At 50.7% G+C, this 21,939-nt stretch overlaps 3 protein-coding genes across 12 annotated transcripts in view; 1 reads left to right on the top strand and 2 right to left on the bottom strand.

Annotated features, from left to right (window-relative positions):
* Nucleotides 1-226: 226 nt before the first annotated feature.
* On the bottom strand, nt 227-13,032 carry MFSD11 (major facilitator superfamily domain containing 11). Of its 2 annotated transcripts, XM_079798164.1 has the most exons (13): nt 12,387-13,032; nt 11,827-11,882; nt 9,506-9,613; nt 8,361-8,440; nt 8,143-8,239; nt 7,320-7,378; nt 6,713-6,857; nt 5,990-6,030; nt 4,377-4,442; nt 2,798-2,923; nt 2,121-2,295; nt 1,364-1,499; nt 231-879 (listed from the first exon to the last, which is right to left on the bottom strand). In XM_079798164.1, the coding sequence occupies exons 1-13, from the start codon at nt 12,480-12,482 to the stop codon at nt 715-717; spliced, it is 1,350 nt and encodes a 449-aa protein (XP_079654290.1). In that variant the 5' UTR covers nt 12,483-13,032; the 3' UTR covers nt 231-714. The 2 variants fall into 2 exon arrangements, with proteins under 2 accessions (XP_079654291.1, XP_079654290.1); XM_079798165.1 differs by lacking the exons at nt 11,827-11,882; nt 12,387-13,032 and having other exon boundaries at nt 227-879; nt 8,361-8,415; nt 9,506-9,606.
* A 387-nt stretch (nt 13,033-13,419) lies between these two features.
* On the top strand, nt 13,420-16,505 carry SRSF2 (serine and arginine rich splicing factor 2). Of its 6 annotated transcripts, none has more exons than XR_013815077.1 (4): nt 13,420-14,007; nt 14,190-14,869; nt 15,497-15,598; nt 16,097-16,505. XR_013815077.1 is itself a non-coding variant. In XM_079798177.1 (3 exons), exons 1-2 carry the CDS (start codon nt 13,646-13,648, stop codon nt 14,491-14,493), a joined length of 666 nt encoding a protein of 221 aa, XP_079654303.1. In that variant the 5' UTR covers nt 13,420-13,645; the 3' UTR covers nt 14,494-14,500; nt 14,766-15,825. The 6 variants fall into 6 exon arrangements, 3 of the variants coding, with proteins under 3 accessions (XP_079654303.1, XP_079654302.1, XP_079654301.1); XR_013815078.1 differs by having other exon boundaries at nt 14,190-14,500; XR_013815079.1 differs by lacking the exon at nt 16,097-16,505 and having other exon boundaries at nt 14,190-14,500; nt 14,766-14,869; nt 15,497-15,825.
* Nucleotides 16,506-16,704: 199 nt separating this feature from the next.
* METTL23 (methyltransferase 23, arginine) overlaps nt 16,705-21,939 on the bottom strand; it is a 40,892-nt gene continuing 35,657 nt past the window's right edge. For 3 of the 4 annotated variants that reach the window (XM_079798172.1, XM_079798174.1, XM_079798173.1), the window contains 4 exons: nt 18,697-18,801; nt 17,443-17,680; nt 17,272-17,356; nt 16,705-17,157 (listed from right to left, as the gene is read on the bottom strand). In XM_079798172.1, coding sequence (XP_079654298.1) covers nt 16,992-17,157; nt 17,272-17,356; nt 17,443-17,680; nt 18,697-18,801 — 594 coding nt within the window. In that variant the 3' untranslated portion in view covers nt 16,705-16,991. Of the gene's footprint in view, nt 17,158-17,271; nt 17,357-17,442; nt 17,681-18,696; nt 18,802-21,397; nt 21,787-21,939 lie in introns of those variants that run through there. The other variant, XM_079798171.1, reaches the window with a different exon arrangement.

Genomic DNA, 21,939 nt, shown 5'->3' on the forward strand with positions numbered 1-21,939 from the left:
GACCAGGGAGAGCTCCCTCCCTGTACATGTATGTGCTCCTCAGCACGGAAGCGGGGCCCTGCCAACGCACACAAACCCCGAACCACGGGGAGCCTCCCGCTGGGGCTTTTCTGGAACAGTCAGGGGCACAGCTCATCTCAGAGGCCCTGCCCAGCTGGGCGCCAGCCACCAGGCACTCCTCGCTATGAACTGCGAGGTAAGAAAACGTATCAAACAAGACGTTGCAAGAGGAAGAAAGTGCAAAATCCTTTCAAAGACGAGATTCCATTTCAGCCTCTTGCCATTTATTTAAATGTCGTCCCAGACCCACGCGGGGCAGCATATGCTCCCCATTACTGCGCAGCAGCACGTCCTCGAGGCCCAGCGAGAGTCTCCACGTGACATATGGCCAGTGCTCTGATCGAGGCAAGCTCTTTCCAGGAAACAGGAGGGAGAGGGAACATTTACATTCGGTAACATGATTAAAAGAACTCGTGATAGGCGGGTGGAAAAACAACATCTTTAAACAATTCTAATAGAACCAGCTTCCCCATGCCGCTTGCTTTAGAGGGCGAACGTCTGTGAACTCGGCCTCCGACGCCGGCGGGCCTGCGTCTTCCTTCTCCCCCACTGAGCCCCGCCCCGCGGGAGTGACGGCGGCCCTTCCCCGCGCTGTCCTTCGGCCGTGCGGCTGCTGCGGAGGCTCGGCCTCCCTCCTCGCACGGCCTCCCTGGATCAGATGCTTCGGTAATCAGAGCCCCGGGCGACGATGGCGGCGGCTTCCCACTCCACCGCGAAGAAGGACACGGTTCCGAAAAACCCGAAGATCACCATGAGCAGGAGTTGCCAGTGGAGGAGAAGGTAGTTACTGTAGAAGAACGCCACGGCTGCACAGATGGACTAGGAGGAAAGAGGACGGGTCACAGCATGCACGCGGTGGCCCGAGCTCACAGCGAGCCCCCCGCCCCGCCCCCACGGCTTTCCGTGACTGGCAGAGCTCTCCATGTGTCTCGACAGGCTCCACGCGTCACCCGCTCACAAACATGCACCAGAAACTCCCGTCCAGAGCGGGTAACCATCGTCACCGTCTACGTCATCGTAGACATTATAAGAAACAAAGCTAGCCCAGCCGGCATGGCTCAGTGGTTGAGCGTTGACCTATGAACCAGGAAGTCACAGTTTAATTCCCGATCAAGGGCACATGCCAGGATTTTCCAGCTGGACCCCCAGTAGGGGGCGTGGAGGCAGCCGATCAATGATTCTCATAATTGATGTTTCTATTTCTCTCCTGCTCCCTTCCTCTCTGAAATCAATAAAAATATATTTAATAAGAAAACAGTTAAAGCACTAAAACAAAGGATGCACAACCTGCCGACGAGGTTACCTGGACAAACTTAAAGACGGCGAAGGCGGGGGCGCTGTCTTCGGAGTAGAGAAAGCCCAGCATGCTGAGCAGCTGCGTATTGAAGCAGCTGTCTCCCAGACCCAGCAGGAAGCTGCAGAAGATGGCCACTTCTTTGCTGAATAAAAGAAAAATCGATTTAGAATGAGTATCCACATTTGCTAGAGCCATTTCCAATGTAAAAGCGGCTCACCCACAAAAGCATTTTGCCTTCCAAGCTTTAAACACTGTGAAACAAGAGTAAGTAAATACTGGAGTTTTCAAAGGAAGAATTTGTGCTCCAGTGCACGCATGTTCACAGTCCAGCAAACTCTGGGCTGCCGAGTGTCTGGAAGCAACACTGTTTGGGCAGGACCGCCCTGCGGCTGAGCTCGGGACCTAAATGTCAGTAAAGGACCACCGCCCTGCCCAGCTGGACGGCCACCCGCTCCTCGCTGTTCTTCCCCCAGGCCCTCACTTCTAGTGATTTCACTGCTCAAAAAAGCAGAGGCAAAACATTCAAACCGGATGCTCATGTGCTTCTTTGTAGATCGAGAAAAAGATTTAGTGGAAAAAGATTAGCACCAACTACAAAAATAACTGGGTTCTCTATGGACTTCTACCTAAACTCATCCTGGCTCCATAAACGCATTATAAAGTCCCGGGCTTCCCGGAGCAGGATCACCTGCCCGGCTTTAAAGAGCCACCCATCTGTCACCTCCCGCCCGCCCCTGCCTACCAGGAAAGCAGGCCGCCTCACCTGGATTTGATGTAAGCGCTGCTGTCCGTGCCCTCGAGGGGGGCGATCGGGGCGTCCCCGGGCATGTTGAGGAATATTAGGTAAAAAGCTACGAAGTGCACGAGGGTGCCCAGGAGCACAACCGGGTTTCTCCCGAAGCGGTTGTTCTTGCTCAGGAGGCCAAAGAGGCTCCCACCTATAAAGTCAACGAAACCGAGAACAGAACGACCGAGATCAGGTTAATAAATCAAAACACCGATCTGAAAAAAAAAAAAGAAATGAAATCCAGTGAGACAGAAGTGCGGGCAGACTGGGGACCCAGGGCTTCCTCCTGGGTCTGAGGTCAGGGCAGACGCCCTTGACCCTGGGGAGTGTGATGCTCACGGGGGCAGGCAGTGTCCGAACCGGGGTGGGGGGTTTGGACCCCAGCTGGCATCGGAGAACAAGAAAGCCGGGGATTCCCGGACACCTCACCTGAGCACCTTCAGAGACCGTGTGTTTTCCTGTTTACGGTTTGTCTCTGAATTATTTGGCAAATGTCCTTACAACAGTGATAATAAATAAAAAAACAAAGACCTGCCCATTTGGGGAAAAATAAACAGGGAAATAGAAATTCAAGAACAGAGAGTTGTAAAGCACACTTAACGTTTCAACTGTAACTGACACAGGTCTCATGCAAAGCTTCTCTCCTGACTAACCGAGGATCTCCCCGATGCCGATGAAAATGCCCGACAGCCCGATGAGGCTCTTCTCTTCGGCTCCGAACTTATTGACGGCGCCGATGCAGGTCCCATACACCCCGGAGAAGAACGTCAATTCCAGACCTTCCGGAACAATCGGGTTTAAGTGAGACACTCACCCCTGCCCCTCCCCAGCTCTCCTCCGTGCCTAGGAGGGTCTGAGCCACGCACATACCAAACACACACAAGCAACAAAAACTCATTCGGCCTGAAACGTTACTCCCAGGCAGAGAGTGTTCATGCTGTGTCACTGATGAAATGGGATTGGCCCCCTGACGGCAGATGTCGCATATTTCAGATTAAAATATACAACTCAGAGGAGCAAAGACGAGCTTCTGTTCAGAACGGTCACTGCGTGTGTATGCAGGGGACGGGCAGAGGACAGAGCTCACGGACATCTGTAATAGCTTCCCAAGGCAACAGAGGAATCATTCAGAAACCAGCAGGTACTATTGCACAGTAACATTTTAATTAAATCCTTTCCCCCAGGAAACTGTGAAAAGGGTAAAATTAGGGCAGATTGGCTGAAGACCTGATTCCTCAAAGAAACAAACCTTAACTGACTTTGGAAGATGCTTACTATTTATTCTTTTTCTCCTAAAATGATGCTTCTACCCACGAGGCAGATAAGGGCAAAGTAGCAAGTGGCGCATTCCAGCCCTTTTAAGAGGAAATGAGTTTCCTGTGATTGTTAAGACGTAAGAGCACCCCACCCATTATCACATCACGTGACCAGCAGTAAGCCACCAGACTCATTCCTTTTCATCAGAAATGCTCTTAATGCCCAGCGGTGTGGCTCAGAGGTTGAGCGTTGACCTATGAACCAGAGCACAGTTAGATTCCTGGTCAGGGCACCTGCCCTGGTTGTGGGTTTGATCTCCAGTAGGGGGCGTGCAGGAGGCAGCTGATCAATGATTCTCTCTCATCATTGATGTTTCTATCCCTCTCTCCCTTCAATCAGTAAAAATCATATTTTAAAAAAATGACCTTAATCCATACAAAGTCACAAAGATTTACTCTGTTATTTTCTACAGGGTCCGCTTTGCCCTACAATCACTGGCTGGAATGACCCGTGCCCCGGATATAAGCCCGAGTGTAGACCCGTCCATACTGCATGTGGGCTGGCCCTGTGTGCTGTGGAGGTGACGCTGGCAGGTGCCGGGCTAGCTTTAGGGTCTGGTCCTTTCTCCTGCTGCCCCTTTTGGAGCCCGTGCCACTAAGAAGTGTGGCATCCTGCAGGGAGGGGAGGAGGGGGCACGTGGGAGGGCCTGCAGCTGGCCAGGCACACCTGGGAAGGCAGAGTCCCAGCCTGGATCTGACGCCTTCCGAAAGCAAATGAAACCATCCTGAATGTTCTAGCCCAGCTGCCCCCTAACAGCACCCACAAGAGACCCCCACTGGGACCATCACAAGCACCCCTCCGCTGAGCCCAGTCAGTGCACAGAACTGTGAGAAAGAACGACATGGTGGCAGTTGTCATTAGTCCGCGACAGAAAGCAAACCAGAAAAAGACACCTATTCCCTGCTGAGCGCCTACCTGTATAGGCCGTGGTAACGCTGAGGAGGAGCATCTCCTTGGTGACACACAATTTAAGAGACTTTTCTGTAAAACCAAAGAAAATAATCTGGTACTTAATTTCTACGAATCGAACGAATGTTCTAAAACATATGTTCACCAGAACACCCCTTGGTCATATTACATGCCAGTAAACAAATACACTGGGATAGAGTTCGGTGATCCACATTTCAGACTAAAATGCTTAAGGGATGGCCCGGCCGGTTGCTCAATGGTTAGAGCACCGGCCCTGGGACTAAAGGGATGCCGGTTCTATTCCAGTCAAGGGCACGTACCTCGGTTGCAGGCTCCATCCCTGGCCCCAGTCGGGCACGTGCAGGGGGAGGCAACCAACCAATGTGTCTTTTCCACATCTGTGTTTCTCTCTCTCTGTCTCTCCCTCTCCCTTCCACTCTGAAAAACCAATGCAAAAAATATCGAGTGAGGATTAACAACAACAACAAAAAGCTTAAGGTACGAACTATTTGCTCTATAGATAAAATGCTCATTTCGACTGCTCAAATATATTCTAGAGTCGCGTTTTCCCCAATGCATTTTCCTGCTCTAATTAAAAAAAAAGACACATGAAATGGAGAAAATGGAATCAAACAACAGAACATCCTAACAGTGGTGTTTAAAGGTTAGGCCATGAAGGGAGTCGATAGCGGGCAAAGTGCTCACTTCCTGAGGGAATTAGCGCCCGGAGCAGCCTTCAGGCTGACGCAGAGGGGAGTCACCGGGGCTCGCTGACCACACGGCGCTGGACACACTTCCTGAGCTGCTCGCTCGGGTCTGAGGGTAACTTTAGTTCCGCACTTGCTTGCGCTCACTTTAATGTTTGTTTTCATGCTGCTCAAATTAGTTAAAATCTGCGATGGAAAATGCATTCTAAAAACTGTACTTTTGTTGTTAATCCTCACCCAAGGATTTTTTTTTAAAGAGACAGTGGAAGGGAGAAAGGGAGGGAGAGAAACATCAATGTGAGAGAAACACATCGGTTGGTTGCCTCCCACACGCCCTGACCAGGGCCGGGGATCAAAACCTGCAATCCAGGTACATGCCCTTGACCAGGAATCGAACCCGAGACCCTCTGTTTTCTCTTCTATAAAATGGAGATAAGGACAGGTCATGTCTACAGGCTATATCATACATGTTATACAAGCCTTGGGATTGTGAGAATAAAATGAAACACAAGAAAGAGGGTTAGCCAGGAAGAGCCCAACAGATGCGAGTGACTGTTCTTTCAAACCCCTCGGTCACCAGCGCTCCGGCCCCCCTCCGAGAGGGGAGGGATGCCTGGAGAGATGGCCTGTGTCCTCACTTTCTCCTGTAACCCCCCAATTCCGGGGTTCCCTGCCGCCCCCTCGCGCCTCCCACACCCCCACTCGGGTGAGGTTGTGGGATCACCGCCATCCCTCACATCCCCCGTTCCAGATGTGTTTATGGAGAAGACTCATGCCTTCAGAGCGGCAGACCCAAAAAGACGGAAACACTGGGGCACCGTCACCCCCAGGCACCACGGGAAAGGGAGAGGCACGTGCTGACGTGGCTCCTGAACAGTCAGTCCTCGTACGTCAGTCACAGCAAACACTTACTGAACGCGTCCACGGCCTTGGTCAGGTTGTTCCGGGGAGACCTGGTAAAAGAAAGAGAAAGGACAGGAACGTTTTATCCCCTGAAAACTGAAAAGAGAACAAAAATACTGTCTCCCTTCCACTGAAGCTTGCAAGGGTCCTGAGGTCCCCGTGGCCTGGCCAGGACGCCCGGCGCCTGGCTGCTCCCTGCTCCAGGAGGCTGGCCTTGCCCAGCAGCTGGCTCGGCGCCACCTGGTGGCTCTTTATGGAATTGACCAGGAGCAGAATTCTTTCATGCTGGATGCGCTGAACACATTCATGCGTGTGTTTTGCAGACCTGACGGCTCACCCTGCTGTTTTCACCCCGTGAAAACAATGTGTGCTGGCTCAATTGCCCGCCACTCCTACTGCGTAAAAAGTAAGTTCTTCAGCGTTAAAACGCTCCAAAAGCAACACCTCCCGCCATCTGGGTTCACGGCTGGGTGAGGTATAATTCATTGATTAAAAATGTGGGCCAGGTCTAGTACAAGAATCTGAAAAAAGCCCCAGGTCCTGTGGGCACGGGCTGGGGCAAAGCCACCTCCCACCCGGGCCCTCCCTTCCTCCCCGCACTTGCTTTAAAACTTTCCCCTCCTGCCTGCCCGGGATCGGGTATCAGCTGGGCTATAAAAAGGCTGGTAACCTCTGGACTACATCTACTCCAAATACACTTTCTGGTAGAGAGGAACATGTCCGACGTCTTACTCGCTGACTTCCAGGTCCTGGTCATCGGAAAACTCATCTTCTCCCAGGATGTTCTCGGAGGCCGGCTTCCGAATGAGGAAGAACAGAACTGTCCCCAGCAGGCTGATCACTGTCAGGGCGATGAACACTGTTCTCCGGTCACTCTCTGGGGGGGAGGAAGGAGAAGAAAGTAGATATCTTGGGCTTGTTTATAACCTTCCTCATTCAACTTGTACTTTACGGCAACAGTAAAATAGGATATCTCCACCTTTGCTTTTTCAGTTACAGAAATACTAATAAGCAAAAAGAAAAAAAAGGTACAAGAACTCAATCCTATCCTTTGAATCCAAGAAGCATACAGACAAAACAATTAAGAATGCCAAAATCTGACAACCGACTCATATGGTCATTTACAGCATAACCCCCTCCCACACCTGCAGATGCTATTTGCAGTCATTAGCTTAATAACATAATCCCAGGGGAAAAGTCACTAAAAGCTAAAATCTGAGAGGCCTTAAGGTACCAAGGTCCATCAGAACCATTCTGAACAAAGGAACCCTGGGTAATTTTGCGAAACTGCCATTACGTTTTGCACATAGCTGAACAAAGCAAAATGAATGACACAAACCTGATATTTGAGTTTTCCCTTGCCACGCAAAATATATGTAGAGGTTTCCAAAGAACAAGCTGGGGTTAAAAAAAAATAAAAAAGGGAAGAAAGAATGTTGGGAAATTATTTTCGTATTTCTAGTTTTTTAAGCCATGTTCCCATTACTTGTTAAAAAGAGAGAAAGCAGGAAGCGTACATAAGTTTAAATGTATCTGCCTGCCCTAGGTCATTGGAAAGTGTCCACCGCACCTGACTCTGAAAAACTCAACTGGCCCAGATGGAGCTGGCCGCCGCCCCCTCCCCCCCGCCCCCCTCCACGGGCCGGCACCTGACTCAGCACCGCCTTCAGGAGGTCTTGACTCACATTAAGGCATGTGATTGTTTATTGGAACTCTGGGAACGACTCCGTCTGGCTTTTGAGTTTAAATACGTATTTGTTAATAGCTACCTGCCAGTGTAGCTTGGTCAGAAGGACGTGGCCTTTGGAGTCCAGAGAATGATGGTTTAAATCAGACCAGCTACTTAACTTTTCAGCCTGTTTTCTCATCGGTATGTTATCTCATGAGGATTATTAAAGTTAAGTAAGACCCCAAGAGTCCCTGAAAGATCGCCAGTGCTAAATATATTAGGGTTAATATCAGTTCCTATTTACTAACCAAACCTTCCAATGCATTTGAGGTCGGTCCATGCATTTTAAGTAATTCTATGAAATTTTTTCACCTGTGTGCGGCTAGGAACTTAAGTCATACAACGTGGGGAAATCTGCGTTTTCGACACAACGAAGATCTAAAACGATGTGACAAGAAATGGCAGGGAAGGCTGAGCTCCGAAGGATCGTTACCTGGACTGTAAGAGTGCCCAGAAGATCCCACTGTTCCTCCCAATAGTGTGCTCGTCTGAGTTGATTGTCAGGCAGTTCCCTTGGGCTGTCCACAGCACTAAAATCCAAACCAAGAGGTTATCGGGGGCGTGAAATCACGCCGCTTTACGTCCTAAACGCACAAATGCTACTCTTAGGGAAGCCCGGGAAACGAAGAAGACAAACCCCCAAATGCTCACCAGCAGCTGCCATGCCGAGGAACACAGAGGCTGTGTAGAAGGACCACGTGAAAGGCTGGATAAAAACGGCAATGTACATGCTAAAATATAACAGGTCAACGTATTACATCAAACAACACCTGACACAGAGCGCCTTTATGCCTTCTGGGAGTCAGTTCTGAGGGTTCTCCGCTCTTCAAGGCAACCTGGAGCCCGGCCGGCGAGGCTCAGTGGGTGAGCGCCGACCTATGAACCAGGAGGTCACGGTTCGGTTCCCGGTCAGAGCACATGCCTAGGGTTGCGGGCTCCATCCCCAGTGGGGGGCGTGCCGAGGGCAGCCGATCCATGACTCTCTCTCTCATCCTGGATGTGTGTGTCTCTCTCTCTCCCTTCCTCTCTAAAAATCAATAAAAACCAAGTTTTAAAAAAATTAAATTCAACCTGTAAAGGACTCCTCCAGTGTTGGAAAAAACAACAACAAAAAGAGACAGACGTGACCTACGCATTTCTTAGTCTACTGGTTCTCACGTGTAAAATCAGGCACTGAACGATGGTGTGCAGCTGGTCTCTGCCAGCTGCTTAGCCCATGAAGGGACTGTAGTTCCCAGCCCACCAGGGACGTTGAGCTCTTTCATTTGAATTCCTGTCAGCCAACTTGATATCAAGTAAGATTATTGCACGGAAATTCTTTTCGACTCTCGTGGAAAGAGATTTTTGCGTACTGTTCTCATTAAGAGTAAAACAAGAGCGAGTATACACATGACCAATCACGTTCAAACGATGTGGTATCCCTGAGCACAGAGAAGACAGCCAAACCCCTAAAACATCGCCTTCATCTATTCCAGTGGTCGGCAAACTGATCAGTCAACAGAGCCAAATATCAACAGGACAACGACTGAAATTTCTTTTGAGAGCCAAATTTTTTAAACTTAGACTTCTTCTAACGCCACTTCTTCAAAATAGACTCGCCCAGGCCGTGGTGTTTTGTGGAAGAGCCACACTCCAGGGGCAAAGAGCCGCATGTGGCTTGCGAGCCGCGGTTTGCCAACCACGGATCTATTCTATTCAGCCCAAGTCAGCAGGTTCCTGTTACACGTTCGCTGTGTGCCTGAAAGATGCTGAAGGTGTTCCCAGTAAAACGAAAGAAAGACAAGTACCCGACTCACCTGTAAAACAGACCGCTGGCGAACATGGAGAGCTGAGGTCCGACGATGGCAACCACGGACGGCGTGATCAGGTTTGAAGCAGAGAACACTCCATAAATGATGGCCATGCTGGACACGGAACACACAAAAACAGAACAACACAGAGCTGTCTTAAAAGTTCCCTCTTCAAGGTTACTTAGTCTGTGGACGTTTTGCAGTGAACATTCCTCTCCTTTAGGCGGCATTTATAATTATATCCTTAAACCGAACGCCATATTCAAGGTCTCACGTGTACCAAATATTGAAGTCTTATCCGATGTTCCTTTGAGGAAGTGTGCCCTGGACGATATGGTGTTTGATGTCCTGGTAAATTGTAACCACAGCCAACAGGCACTATGCCAAGCACTTTCTACATGTTTTTGCTCTTAAGCCCACCAGCTCTGTGAAGAAGGTATTGTTAGCGTCCTCGTTTCAGAGAAGGAAACTGAAACACGGGAGGGCTAAGTCGCCTGCCCAGGCCCCGTACCTGGTCATCTGACTCCCGAGGCCCCCGTCAACCAGTCTGCTCTCCAGACTCAGCCTACAACCCCTGGCAAGTGCGAGCGCCTTTGCTGCTATAAATAACAGGCGGAGTTATAGCCTGCTTAAGCCAGAGTTCACGTAGCTCAACCTAATGGTCTCACTGAACATTATTCAGCGACTACAGACCCAGCCTTACCTGGTACGTTATGTCTTGGGACAAAGTGGGACTAAAACCATTTCAAAGGTCCTGGATTTACTTACTATTTACAAGCCCACAGTAAATTATTCTTTGGCTTTTACAAATCTCTCAAATACCAAATGTCCTTTTCCTTGTTCCGTAGAATATGAGTGAATACAAAGCACTACGTTGTGGGAATCCTTTAGAAAAATGGGCATAAATATCCCTTTACTCTCAAATATCACATACAGGTCAGGCTTAGGATAGGTGACAACCAAATAAGACGGGGTGGGGGTGGGGAGAGGTGACCCGCAAGACTGGTATTGGCCACAATCTAATACCTACGGATGGAGAAATCTGTGTGTGGATACACGCGCACGTTATGTTCCCGGCTCCAGGCACAGTGTACCAGGGACTTACGCAGGTCTTTTTGCCATGTGCAAGACTGGGACTCAAAACCCTAATGAAAACCTAAACGCTCCTGATGACAGCCTATGAATCCTCATGGAATTGCAAAAGCAGAAAGACCAAGTGTTTCAAGAGTCATATAAAACGGCCTCTGTTTTAAGGTTGGGAAGACGTAAAGTGACAATACTTGAGTGCTTATGAAATGCCAGGTCCTGTGCCCGGCGCTCGGCAGGCGCTAGCTGAGCGAGGAAACCCGGAAGGCAATGCAGCAATTCGGCTATGAAGCCGGGAGTTCAGATCTGGTGTCTAATTTCTACATGAAACCTAAACTCATCGCCTTTATTCAACGACGTTCTCCCCAAAAGTCTAGATACAGAGAAGGAAACAGCAGTCACTAAGAACTCCCTGTATTTTACTGCCCGTGATTCTTTTTTTTTTTTTTTTAAATTTCTTTATTGATTAAGGTGTCACATATTTGTCCTCATCCCCCCAATCCCATCCCACACCCCTCCCCTTGGATGCCCCAACCCTCTGTTGAACTTAAGCATTGGTTAGGCTCATATGCATGCACACAAGACCTTTGGTTGATCTCTCCCCCCTCCCCCCACCCTCCCCTATCCTCCTTCTGAGGCCCGATAGTCCGATCGATGCCTCCTTGTTTCTGGTTCTGTTCTTGTTCATCAGTCTATGTTGTTCATCATTTCCCCTAGATGAGCGAAATCATGTGTCACTATAGATATACTTATAAGAATTGAATGTGCGACGAGCAATAATAGTTATGCTGACAGGCAAATGAATCAGTCTGTAGTGAGTTTCTTTCTGGACCAACAGTTCTTTTGAGACCCAATATCAATGTCCACCGGTTCCCTATGAGTACATGTCGGCACTGACCCCTCAGCTCTGGATGGTGGACAAATGGTGGTAATGCAGGTCCGACTCCCTCTGGTTTGGTCTCGGCTGGACCCAGGGGCACTGCTTCACCAGGATCCAGGGGCCCGCGGCCTCGCCCGGACCCGGGGCCCAGGGCTCACCCGGATCCAGGGGCCGGCGGCCTCGCCCGGACCCGGGGCCCAGGGGTCACCCGGCCCCAGGGGCCGGCGGCCTCGCCCGGACCCGGGGCCCAGGGCTCACCCGGCTCCAGGGGCCGGCGACTGCCCGTGATTCTGATGTGGATTTAAGCAAACCGCCCCCCCCCCCGAATATGTAAAGTAAAACTGACGGTACAGAACCATACCTGGTGTATCCACTGCCGTGAAAGTCGGTGCTATTTAAACTCCGGATGACAGTTTGCTGTGTGGAAGACAAAACGAATCAACAACACGAAACGTTTTTGCAACCCCTCTCCCCCCTGGAAAGTCTCCAAGCACTGGGAATAAAGTAAAAATGGGAGATGCCCAATACTTAACACTGGAAGTGACGGAGAGAAGAAAAAGGATTACAGAACAAGAGATAAACCAAAGTCAGGGAAGCGCGGTGGGGGAGGGGGCCTGCGGAAACTCTGCCTTATCTCCAAGTACAAGGCAGACTTTAACACGGACAGAAAGTAAGATAAACAGGTAACACACACACCCCGAATCACACAGAGAAACCGACGGCCATGTTTCACATCCCCTTATGCCCAGAAGAAATGTTGGATACGTGAAATCAATCCTAATCATTAAAAAACAACGAGGAAGGCTGAGAAAGTAAAAGGCGCAATTGGAGCGCGCTCTTGGATACGATTAAGGTTCATTCTCATTTCTGGGACGCGCCATGAGGCCCTCCATCCCAGGCGGGACAGCAGCCCCAACTCACCGCCACATTTCCACAAGTCTGGAAGGCGGTGAACATAAACATAAAGGCAATTCCCAAGATGATGATGTTGAAGAGCTTTTTAGATTCCGGGGACATTTTGGCTCCACTCTGCCGGAGGCCCGCGGCGGCGGCAGCCCCGGGCGGTCGGCTCTCCTCGGGGCGCACCCCCTGCCGATCCTGGGGGTGAAGGGGTGGTGAGCGGAGGCGGGTCCGGAGCCGGGAGCCAGGCTGTCACCCTCCAGTCCGCGCATCCGAGTCCCGGCTGAGGGCGAAGCGCTCCCCGCGGGCACAGTTAGCACATTCCTAGGGTGCGGCGCGAGGAGGGAGAGCCCGGCACCCGGCGGAGCGCCCAGAAGGCTGTCGCCCGGGTGGAGGGGCCCGCCAGGGGGGATCAGGAGCCAAGGACGAGCTGCAGAGCCGGCGCGGCCCCGCCCGCCCGCCCGCCGGGCCCAGACTCAGTGCGGGTCAGGCGGCCCGGTCACCTGACCGCAGCCGTGGCGCCGGCCGCCAGCTGGGAAATGTAGTCCCGCGCCGCCCGGGACCGGCAGGCGCCTCGCGAGACCTCCCTCCCCGCTGAAGGGAGCGGGGCCGGGCCCGCGGCGGCCGGCTAAGGCGGGGCGGAAAGCGGAACCCAGCGGGAGGGGACCTGGGACCACATGGCGGGGTCTGGGGCGGCTGATGGGGGAAGGAGGAGGCCCTCCGACAGAGGCGGGGCTGAGGCCTAAGCCGGAAAGCCGCGAGGAACTCGGATACTGGCACGGAGAGGGAGGCGGAGCCCAGGGGGGAGCACCTCCCCTTCCTCCTGCCCCAGAGCGCCCCGCCGGAAGAAGCGTTTCGCGGGCTTTCCAACTGCCGGCCGAAGCCACGCCCCCTCCCAGCTGCAGTGACTCCGCGCTTTTCCGGGCTCTGCGCAGGCGCGCCGGGCAGGGCCGGCGCACGCGGCAGGGACGTTGCGGGACCAGCCAATCAGAGGGCTCATTTCTGGGTGGCGCGGGCGCCATTTTGTGAGGCGGAATATAAATGGGCACTGGGGCCGCATACTCGCCCAGTTGCTTCTGTGCTTCGGAGGGTGGTTGCTCGGTCCGTCTGTCGGCTTCTCAGAAACGGTCCCACGCGGAAGCCAATTGCCGGAGGAGAGGCGCGGCGTGGAGCCGAGCTAGTCTGAGGAAGCCGCCGCCGCCCCTGCGGAACGCGCGGGCCCGCCCAGGGCGTTCGTTTCTCGGCGCGCAGTCGCAGGGCCTGGCCGACGCTCCAGGGCCATGAGTTACGGCCGCCCGCCTCCCGATGTGGAGGGCATGACCTCCCTCAAGGTGGACAACCTGACCTACCGCACCTCGCCCGACACCCTGAGGCGCGTCTTCGAGAAGTACGGGCGCGTCGGCGACGTGTACATCCCGCGGGACCGCTACACTAAGGAGTCCCGCGGCTTCGCCTTCGTCCGCTTCCACGACAAGCGCGACGCCGAAGACGCCATGGACGCCATGGACGGGGCCGTGCTGGACGGCCGCGAGCTGCGCGTGCAGATGGCGCGCTACGGCCGTCCGCCGGACTCGCACCACAGCCGCCGGGGACCGCCACCCCGCAGGTACGGGGGTGGTGGCTACGGACGCCGGAGCCGCAGGTAATTGGGGAGGGGCCCCGGGCTGACTCACAAAGGTGCGCGGGGGCACGTGGTGGCGGGCGGCCCCGGGCCTGGGCGACCCCGGCTCGCGACCGGGAAATGGCGGCGCGTTGAGATAATGGCGGGCGGGCGGGGCGCGGCCGGATCGCGGGGCCTGACGCGCCTCTCGCTTCCGCCCTCAGCCCCAGGCGGCGCCGCCGCAGCCGATCCCGGAGTCGGAGCCGGTCCCGGTCCCGCAGTCGATCTCGCTACAGCCGCTCCAAGTCTCGGTCTCGCACTCGCTCGAGGTCTCGGTCCACCTCCAAGTCCAGGTCGGCGCGAAGATCCAAGTCCAAGTCGTCCTCCGTGTCCAGATCCCGCTCGCGGTCTCGGTCCAGGTCACGGTCCAGGAGTCCCCCGCCCGTGTCCAAGAGGGAGTCCAAGTCCAGGTCGCGGTCCAAGAGCCCCCCCAAGTCTCCTGAAGAGGAGGGAGCCGTGTCCTCTTAAGCAAACGGTAATGCCCACGGGGTCCGAGGCACATGACCCGGCTCGGTGGGGTGTGAGTAGGGTTCCGTCCGCGCTCGCCGGAGGGCGACTCCCGAGTTCGTTAGGAGCCGCTCTGCGCTCGGCGCCGGGAGTGAGCGGAAGTGAGGGGTCTGCAGGAAGGATGTGTGTGAGCGTAGATGATGGTGGCTGTTTCGTAAACTGTTTGAGACCTATTAATGAAAATGACTATTTCTTGCTGTTTTTATCCAACGTCTGCATTTTCCCCTTTAAAGCTGCGGTCTCCTGTTTGATAAAAGAATATTGGCCAGTATTGCAGATTTTAACTGATTTGGCTGATCCTCCAGGGACCAGTTTCTGTGGGCGTGTATTGGAGCAGGTTTGTCTTTAAATGTTAAAGATGCACTATCCTCGTAGAGAAAGCGATCAGCTCAACTATTGTTGTGCTGACTGGGACTCACTATTCTAGTGGATGTGGCAAACGAATTGCAAAAAGCAGCAATGAACTTTTGGAACCCAAAAAGTTTACAGGTATTGCGCTGGGTGGGGAAAGGATAGTGTGTCTTTAACTCTCAAATTGTTTGGTCCTGTTTTTTAAAAGGAAGGGCCCTGAGTAGCTCAGATATTAAAGCCTTATTCTCAATTGCCAAATGTTTTGTTTGAAAACTAAATTTATCTCAAAATATAGGTTACTTTTCTGATTTCAAGTTGTTTTGTTTGGATACAGCCCCCCTTCCTCCCCCCCTTTTCTTTTCTCCCCCCTCCCCCCTTAACAATTTTTCACCTTGGTCATTTGGCCAAAATGCACAAATTTGTAAATGCTGATATAAAAAATTCCTAATTTGGGCCTTAAAAATTTGTGAGAATGGCTGGGTGGAACCTTTCTGTAACCTACTTGTTTCACCAGAGCCTTAGTGAGTACATGCCTGAAATTGAAACCATGTGCGCTTTGGGTGACTTCGCAGTAATGGAAGGTAAACTGAACTTAATTTCTTTTCAAACCTAGATGTGTCGGCAAGCAACATAACAGAAAACCTGGAGGAAAAGGACCACATGCTCAGTCCATCAAAGAGTCCTGCCTTGGAACAAGCAACTGGCTATTGAAAAGGTTATTTTGTGACATTTTGTCTAACTTTTTACTTGTTTTAAGCTTTGCCTCAGGTGGCAAACTTCATTTTATGTGCCATTTTGTTGCTGTTATTCAAATTTCTTGTAATTTAGTAAGGTGAACGACTTCAGATTTCATTATTGGCTTGGATATTTGAGGTAAAATTTCCTTTTTGTTTATATAGTGCTGACTTTTTTTGTTTGAAATTAAACAGATTGGTAACCTAATTTGTGGCCTCCTGACTTTTAAGGAAACGTGCAGCCATTACGCACAGCCTAAAGCTGTCAAGAGATTGACTCAGCATTGCCTTCATTCCTTAGAATTAAAAACCTACAAAAGTTGGTGTAAATTTGTGCATGTTATTTACCTTCAGATCTAAATGGTAATCTGAACCTAAACTTGTATAAAGACTTTTCAGGTGAAAAGACTTGATTTTTTGAAAGGATTGTTTACCAAACACAATTCTAATCTCTTCTCTTATGTATTTTTGTGCACTAGGCGCAGTTGTGTAGCAGTTGAGTAATGCTGGTTAGCTGTTAAGGTGGCGTGTTGCAGTGCAGAGTGCTTGGCTGTTTCCTGTTTTCTCCCGATTGCTCCTGTGTAAAGATGCCTTGTCGTGCAGAAACAAATGGCTGTCCAGTTTATTAAAATGCCTGACAACTGCACTTCCAGTCACCCGGGCCTTGCATATAGATAACGGAGCATACAGTGAGCACATCTAGCTGATGATAAATACACCCTTTTTTTTTTTCTACCCCCCACTCCACCAAATGGTAAAAATGATCATCTTCATGTATGAACTTGAAATATGAAAAATGTTAAGGAAGCAAATGGTTTGTAACTTTGTAAGTACTTAAAACATGGTGTATCTTTTTTTTTTTTTGCTCATAAATATTCTGTACTATAACCATTGTTTCTATAGTTTAATTAAAAATGTTTTCTTGGTGTTAGCTTTTCTCAGAATATGTCTCGGTCTTTTTTCCTCCCTTTGTTTGAAAGACCTGTGCCATTTTCTTGTGAACGTTACTGTATAGTATCAAAGTGAAATGCTTAGCTGATTTTTTTTTTTAAATGCCAGTTCAACTATCCCTAAAATTGATGCTCTATGGTAGCACACTGAGGTTGTGGCTACTCCTTTCTCATGACCTAATTGATGCCCTATTTTAATGACTTAGGAACAACTTGAGTCCTTAATAGGTGTTTTAATTTTTGTTTCCATGGCTATGTATCCCACAAGTACTGTCTAAATGACACATCAGTCTTAAGGCCAATAGATCTGACCATCTTTACACCCATTGCTTATACTCTCAGGCTGAAGTGGTCTGGATCCTCACGGGCATGCCAGGTTGCTAATCGGTATCGACATTGTCCCAAAACAGCTTGTAGGTGTAACTCACAGACTGTCCTTTGCAAAGGAGATAACCAGCATTTCAACAGTATGTCTTCCTGGAAGGGCAGATTCTGCTATATCTTCCTTGTCTGCATCAAAAGACACCAGAGGAATGTGGACACATTTCATATCCCACTTGTAGATCAAAGCTTCAAGTGACCAGTCAGCACTGAAAAATAAACTTTCTAAAATTATTTTCCTGTTTGGCTTCAGATGTTTTTTCATGTTATCCTTTGGCATTGGGTTACTAAGGCTTAATTAAACCAGGATTAGCTTGGCTTACCTTCTTACCTGGTAAGTAGACCACAATTGGACCTTGGGGTTCTTCTGCATCAGAAAGTAGACTGTAGTTAAAATGTCTTCAAAGTCTAGGAAGAAAGGGCTTATTAATATTATAGACTTTCTACTTACATTGTGTATCAGGCCACATTGGCTATTAAGGAAAAAAAGTTACCTTCTGGTTCAAAGAACACATCAGCTGCAAGAATAATGTCTTGGGGTGGCAAAGCCAGAAGGTCCAGAGACAGGTGGCCCCACGTGAGTCCTACAACACGCACCTGTGGCAGGTTATTCATTTGGCAGCTTTGCTGACAGATTTCTAGGCAGTGAGGCAGCTCTGAACTGTCGGACAGTATTACCTCGGCACCACATTTTGCAGCTACAATTCCTGGAAGGCTCACTCCAGCTCCAATCTAGTAAGTTTAAAAAGATGACATTTCAAAGTTTCTGCCTAGAACTGCAAAGAATTTGGATCTTAGCAGACAGTTCCATTTCGTCCTTGTGAGCAGTGTGTATTTGAGCTTATGTCTATAAAACATACCATAATTCAAACACTGCCTTAACCTGTAGAAACCTTAGGCTTTGAATTTGTGGCAAGAGCCTGTGTGATTCCTCTTAATTGGGTCAAATTGCAGTTATAGTCCCATACAGGGCCCTGTATTCTGCAACTGACCCAGTGCTTCCAAAGTCAATGTGTGTGTGAGGCCATTTCATTGCTTAACATGCCCAGAGAAGTAGTCTTGGGGCACTTCTCTGTCGTTTTCAGTTCTCAAAGGAGTTAATTGTAGGGATTGCTGCCTCTAGAAGCTCCAGGGTGACTACACCCACAGCCAGTTGTTACTGATTTTAATTGTTTTCATGTGAATAAAGCCTGACAGGACTACAATGTGGCTTCCTACAAAAGGGGATTTTCTGATTGGTTTAAGGTGACATTTTAAAGCAGGAGCAATGCCAAGGAATGTCTTTGCACTCCCGTTGATTGAAATAAAAGCTTCCCATTCCCAGTTTGAGGATGGGTGTGTTAGAGCCCAAATGACCCAGTTGGGACACCCTAGGAAGATGTCCTTAATGACTGCTTCCGTGCCAAATTAGTCATAGGGCTTCACGGAATAAGGGCCCACAGCAACTAAAGGGCCAGGCAGTAAATGTTTTAGTCTTGGTGGGCCACATTTTTTTAAACACAGTCTTACAAATGTAAAAATCATTCTCGCATGCCTTAAAAGCTGGCCAAGTTACCCCGATTTTAAAATACTGGGGCAAAAGTAGGTTTGCAGTATGGAAAATAATACAAGAAGAAACTTTTCATCCAGCTGTAAACCTACTTTGCCCCACCCTGTATTTAACAAAAGCCAAAATATCAAGCATGTAGACTTCAATCTGAACATAGCATCTGAACACAGCGTGCTTGAAACCTCAAAGACACATGTACCTCTAAGATAGCCTTGCCTGGCAGGGATCTTCTATGAAACCACAGGTACTGGGCCAGGACTACAGCACAGGGCCAAACATACATTCCATACTGAAGATGCAGGACCTGAAAAGAATTTTTGTACAAAATAACTCATCTACTGGAATACTTAACAGCAATTACTGAGTCCCTGACTGACATTTCCCTGCTCTCCAATTCACATCCTATTGGGGGGGAAGGGGGGATAAAACTGCTATACCATGTGGTAAGCACTCTTCATTCATTCATTCAACAAGCATTTATTCAGACTCGTAGCTTAATGACTTCTAGGCTGAGGATGTAACTCATGGAGCATATGTACCCTACTAGGGAGAGACAGGCAGCAAGTAAGCAAAGATATTTTTGGTTCATGATAATCCTATAAGCACAACACACAAACTCGGTGATGTGAGTAATGGGGGTGGGGGTGGGGACGACAATGACCACAAGGTGGCTGCACTAGATAGGGAGAGAGGGTGATTCAAAGGCCGGGAACCAGGAACTAACGCCTCTTGCTGGACAACAGAGAGCACAGGCGGAGGGGTTGGAGGCAGGGTTGTGCAGTGCAAGCAGAGGTCACCGGGAGGCAGGACCAAACTCTGCCCTCTTACAGGCCACAGGAAGTGTAGCTCCCCCCCCCCTTTTTTTTTTTTTAAATGCAAGAAGGTATTGGAGGGTTCTAAGCACAGGCATAACTTGGTGTGCTAATGAGAAACAATGTGGTCCTAGGAAGACAGCCTTGAAGAGGTTTGAGTGGCCACGAGTCTCTGAATAAATGCTTGTTGAATGAATAAACGTGTGAAGAGTGCTTACCATGTGGCAGTTTTATATCCCCTCGAAGGAGTTGGGAAGGCGGGCAGCTTACAAAGCCTTTGAAAAAGCAGAGAATTGTGCGAGTGTGGTATTTAGAGAGGCAAGATAACATAGCTCACAACTCTGAAATGAGTCTGCCCGAGTTCCAACTCCAGATCTGGACTTTACCAGCTGTGTGACCTCACTCAAGTTATTAAGTCTGTGGTCAGGTTCCTCAATTACACAATACTATCTCACTGGGTTAATAGGAAGATTCAATGCCAACTACTTAGTACAGTGCCAGGCACAAAAGAAGCCAAGTTAGCTATCGTTAAACACTGCAACACCGCAGGTCTGTCTCCTAGAGCAGAGGGTGCCCCTAGTGGGGTGGTAGAAAGGGGCTGAAGTAAAAGTGACAAAGGTGAAGGAACTAAGGTCTGAACAGAATCCACTCCACAAACGTGAGTGCCTGAAACATGCCAGATCCTGTCCTACCTGTAGGGCTGCAGGGTGAATGAGAGCAAAAACGCCTGCCCGGGAGACTTTACCCAGGAGGACAATGGGGGATTTCTGACCAGAGTTGTGCAGATTTGGGTGTAAAGAAAAGGGGCCCTGCCCCGGTCGGGGTTGCTCAGTGGATAGAGCATTGGCCTGGGACTGAAGGGTCACGGGTTCGATTCCGGTGAAGGGCACATGCCCAGGTTGCGGGCTGGATCCCCAGTAGAGGGCGTGCAGGACACAGCCGATCAATGATTCTCTCTCATCATTGATGTTTCTACCTTTCCCTTCCTCTCTGAAATCAATAAAAATCTATTAAAAAATAAAAAAGGGGGCCTCTATTCTCACAGGGAATATGTTCACTTCCTAAAATTGGGAAGAAATCCAAATGGGTATTTCAACGTGAAGGCATTAGCAACTGTCAGAATGGGTTCCACTTAAGCTGTGTTTCATCTATTTTTAAAAATATATTTTATTGATTTTTTACAGAGAGGAAGGGAGAGGGATAGAGAGTTAGAAACATCAATGAGAGAGAAATATTGATCAGCCGCCTCCTGCACACCCCCTACTGGGGATGTGCCCGCAACCAAGGTACATGCCCTTGACCAGAATTGAATCTTAGACCCTTGAGTCCGCAGGCCAACGCTCTATCCATTGAGCCAAACCGGTCAGGGCTGTGTTTCATCTTTAAACGGTTACTACGTCACAGGCTGCTGTTAAAAACCAAATGAAAGACTGCAACGTGAAAATGCTTTGAAAAACCGGACGCATATAAGGTACAATTACTGAGTTTGGGGACATTCGTGAGCTGAAAGGAAATGAGTGCCAACCCCCAAACTTTACTTGGTCAGTGAGGGTTGGAGCTCCCGTTCCCGGATGAAGCTTAGTTAAGAAGCCCTTCAACGAGATCAAAGAAAATATTAGGTGTTAAAAATGCCACTTTTGCCGAAACCGGTTTGGCTCAGAGGATAGGGTCAGCCTGCGGACTGAAGGGTCCGAGGTTCGATTCCGGTCAAGGGCATGTACCTTGGTTGCGGGCACATCCCCAGTGGGGGGTGTGCAGGAGGCAACTGATCGATGTTTCTAACTCTCTGTCCCTCTCCCTTCCTCTCTGTAAAAAATCAATAAAATGTATTTTTTTTTAAATGCCACTTCCTGGCAAGAAACAATCGGAGTGGATTAGCTCCCTCCTGGCAGGGTCCCCAGATTCCTTCCTGAAAGACGTAACATGCCAAAGGCTTCACACCAAACCTTTCGCTCTGTGGTCCATCCTAAAGGCAGGAAGCCGGACCCACAGCCCCCGCCGCCCCCGGCTCCTCGGTGGGCTGAGAACCGCTCCTAAGCCAGGGCGCCAAGGGCCGGAGCGCCTTCGGGCGGGTGCCGCTGCACGCACCTGCGGGACGCGGACCTCCAGCATGGCCGCCTCCGCTCCCAGGCCCGGCTCCTCCGAGAACCGAAAGCGCTGGGCCCGGAACACATGCCCTCGGAGGTCGCGGCCACCAAGCGAGGAGTCGGTGGCTCCCGGCAGGGCCGGCAGCAGCGGAGGGCGCCGGGCCGCCAGGCTGCGCGCGCGAGGCCCCGGGGCCGGCTGGGCCGCTTCCCCGGCGCCACGCGGGCCCGTCGGGCCCCTAAAACCCTCAGCAAGAAAGGGGGAGCACCCCTCGGGCGGCGGAGCGGCAGCACCGGGAGGACAGACCCGGAGCCAGGCAACTGGGACACAGAACACGAGGCCCGCGCGGCACGCCGGCGGAAGTCGGCTGCAGACAGGCGGCGCTGCCGGAAGTGACGCACAGGAAGCCGGCCGCGGGGGCGGTGCCTCGGCAGCCCGACCTTCCCAACATGGCAGAAACCCGGCGTCTGTGAAGGAGGGCCCTGCGGGCGCCGAGGCCAATGGCGGGCGGCGAGCGGCCGGGGGGCGGGGAAGACGGCAGCCGC

Source organism: Cnephaeus nilssonii (assembly GCF_951640355.1).
Source record: "Cnephaeus nilssonii genome assembly, chromosome: 19".
NCBI lineage: Eukaryota > Metazoa > Chordata > Mammalia > Chiroptera > Vespertilionidae > Cnephaeus > Cnephaeus nilssonii.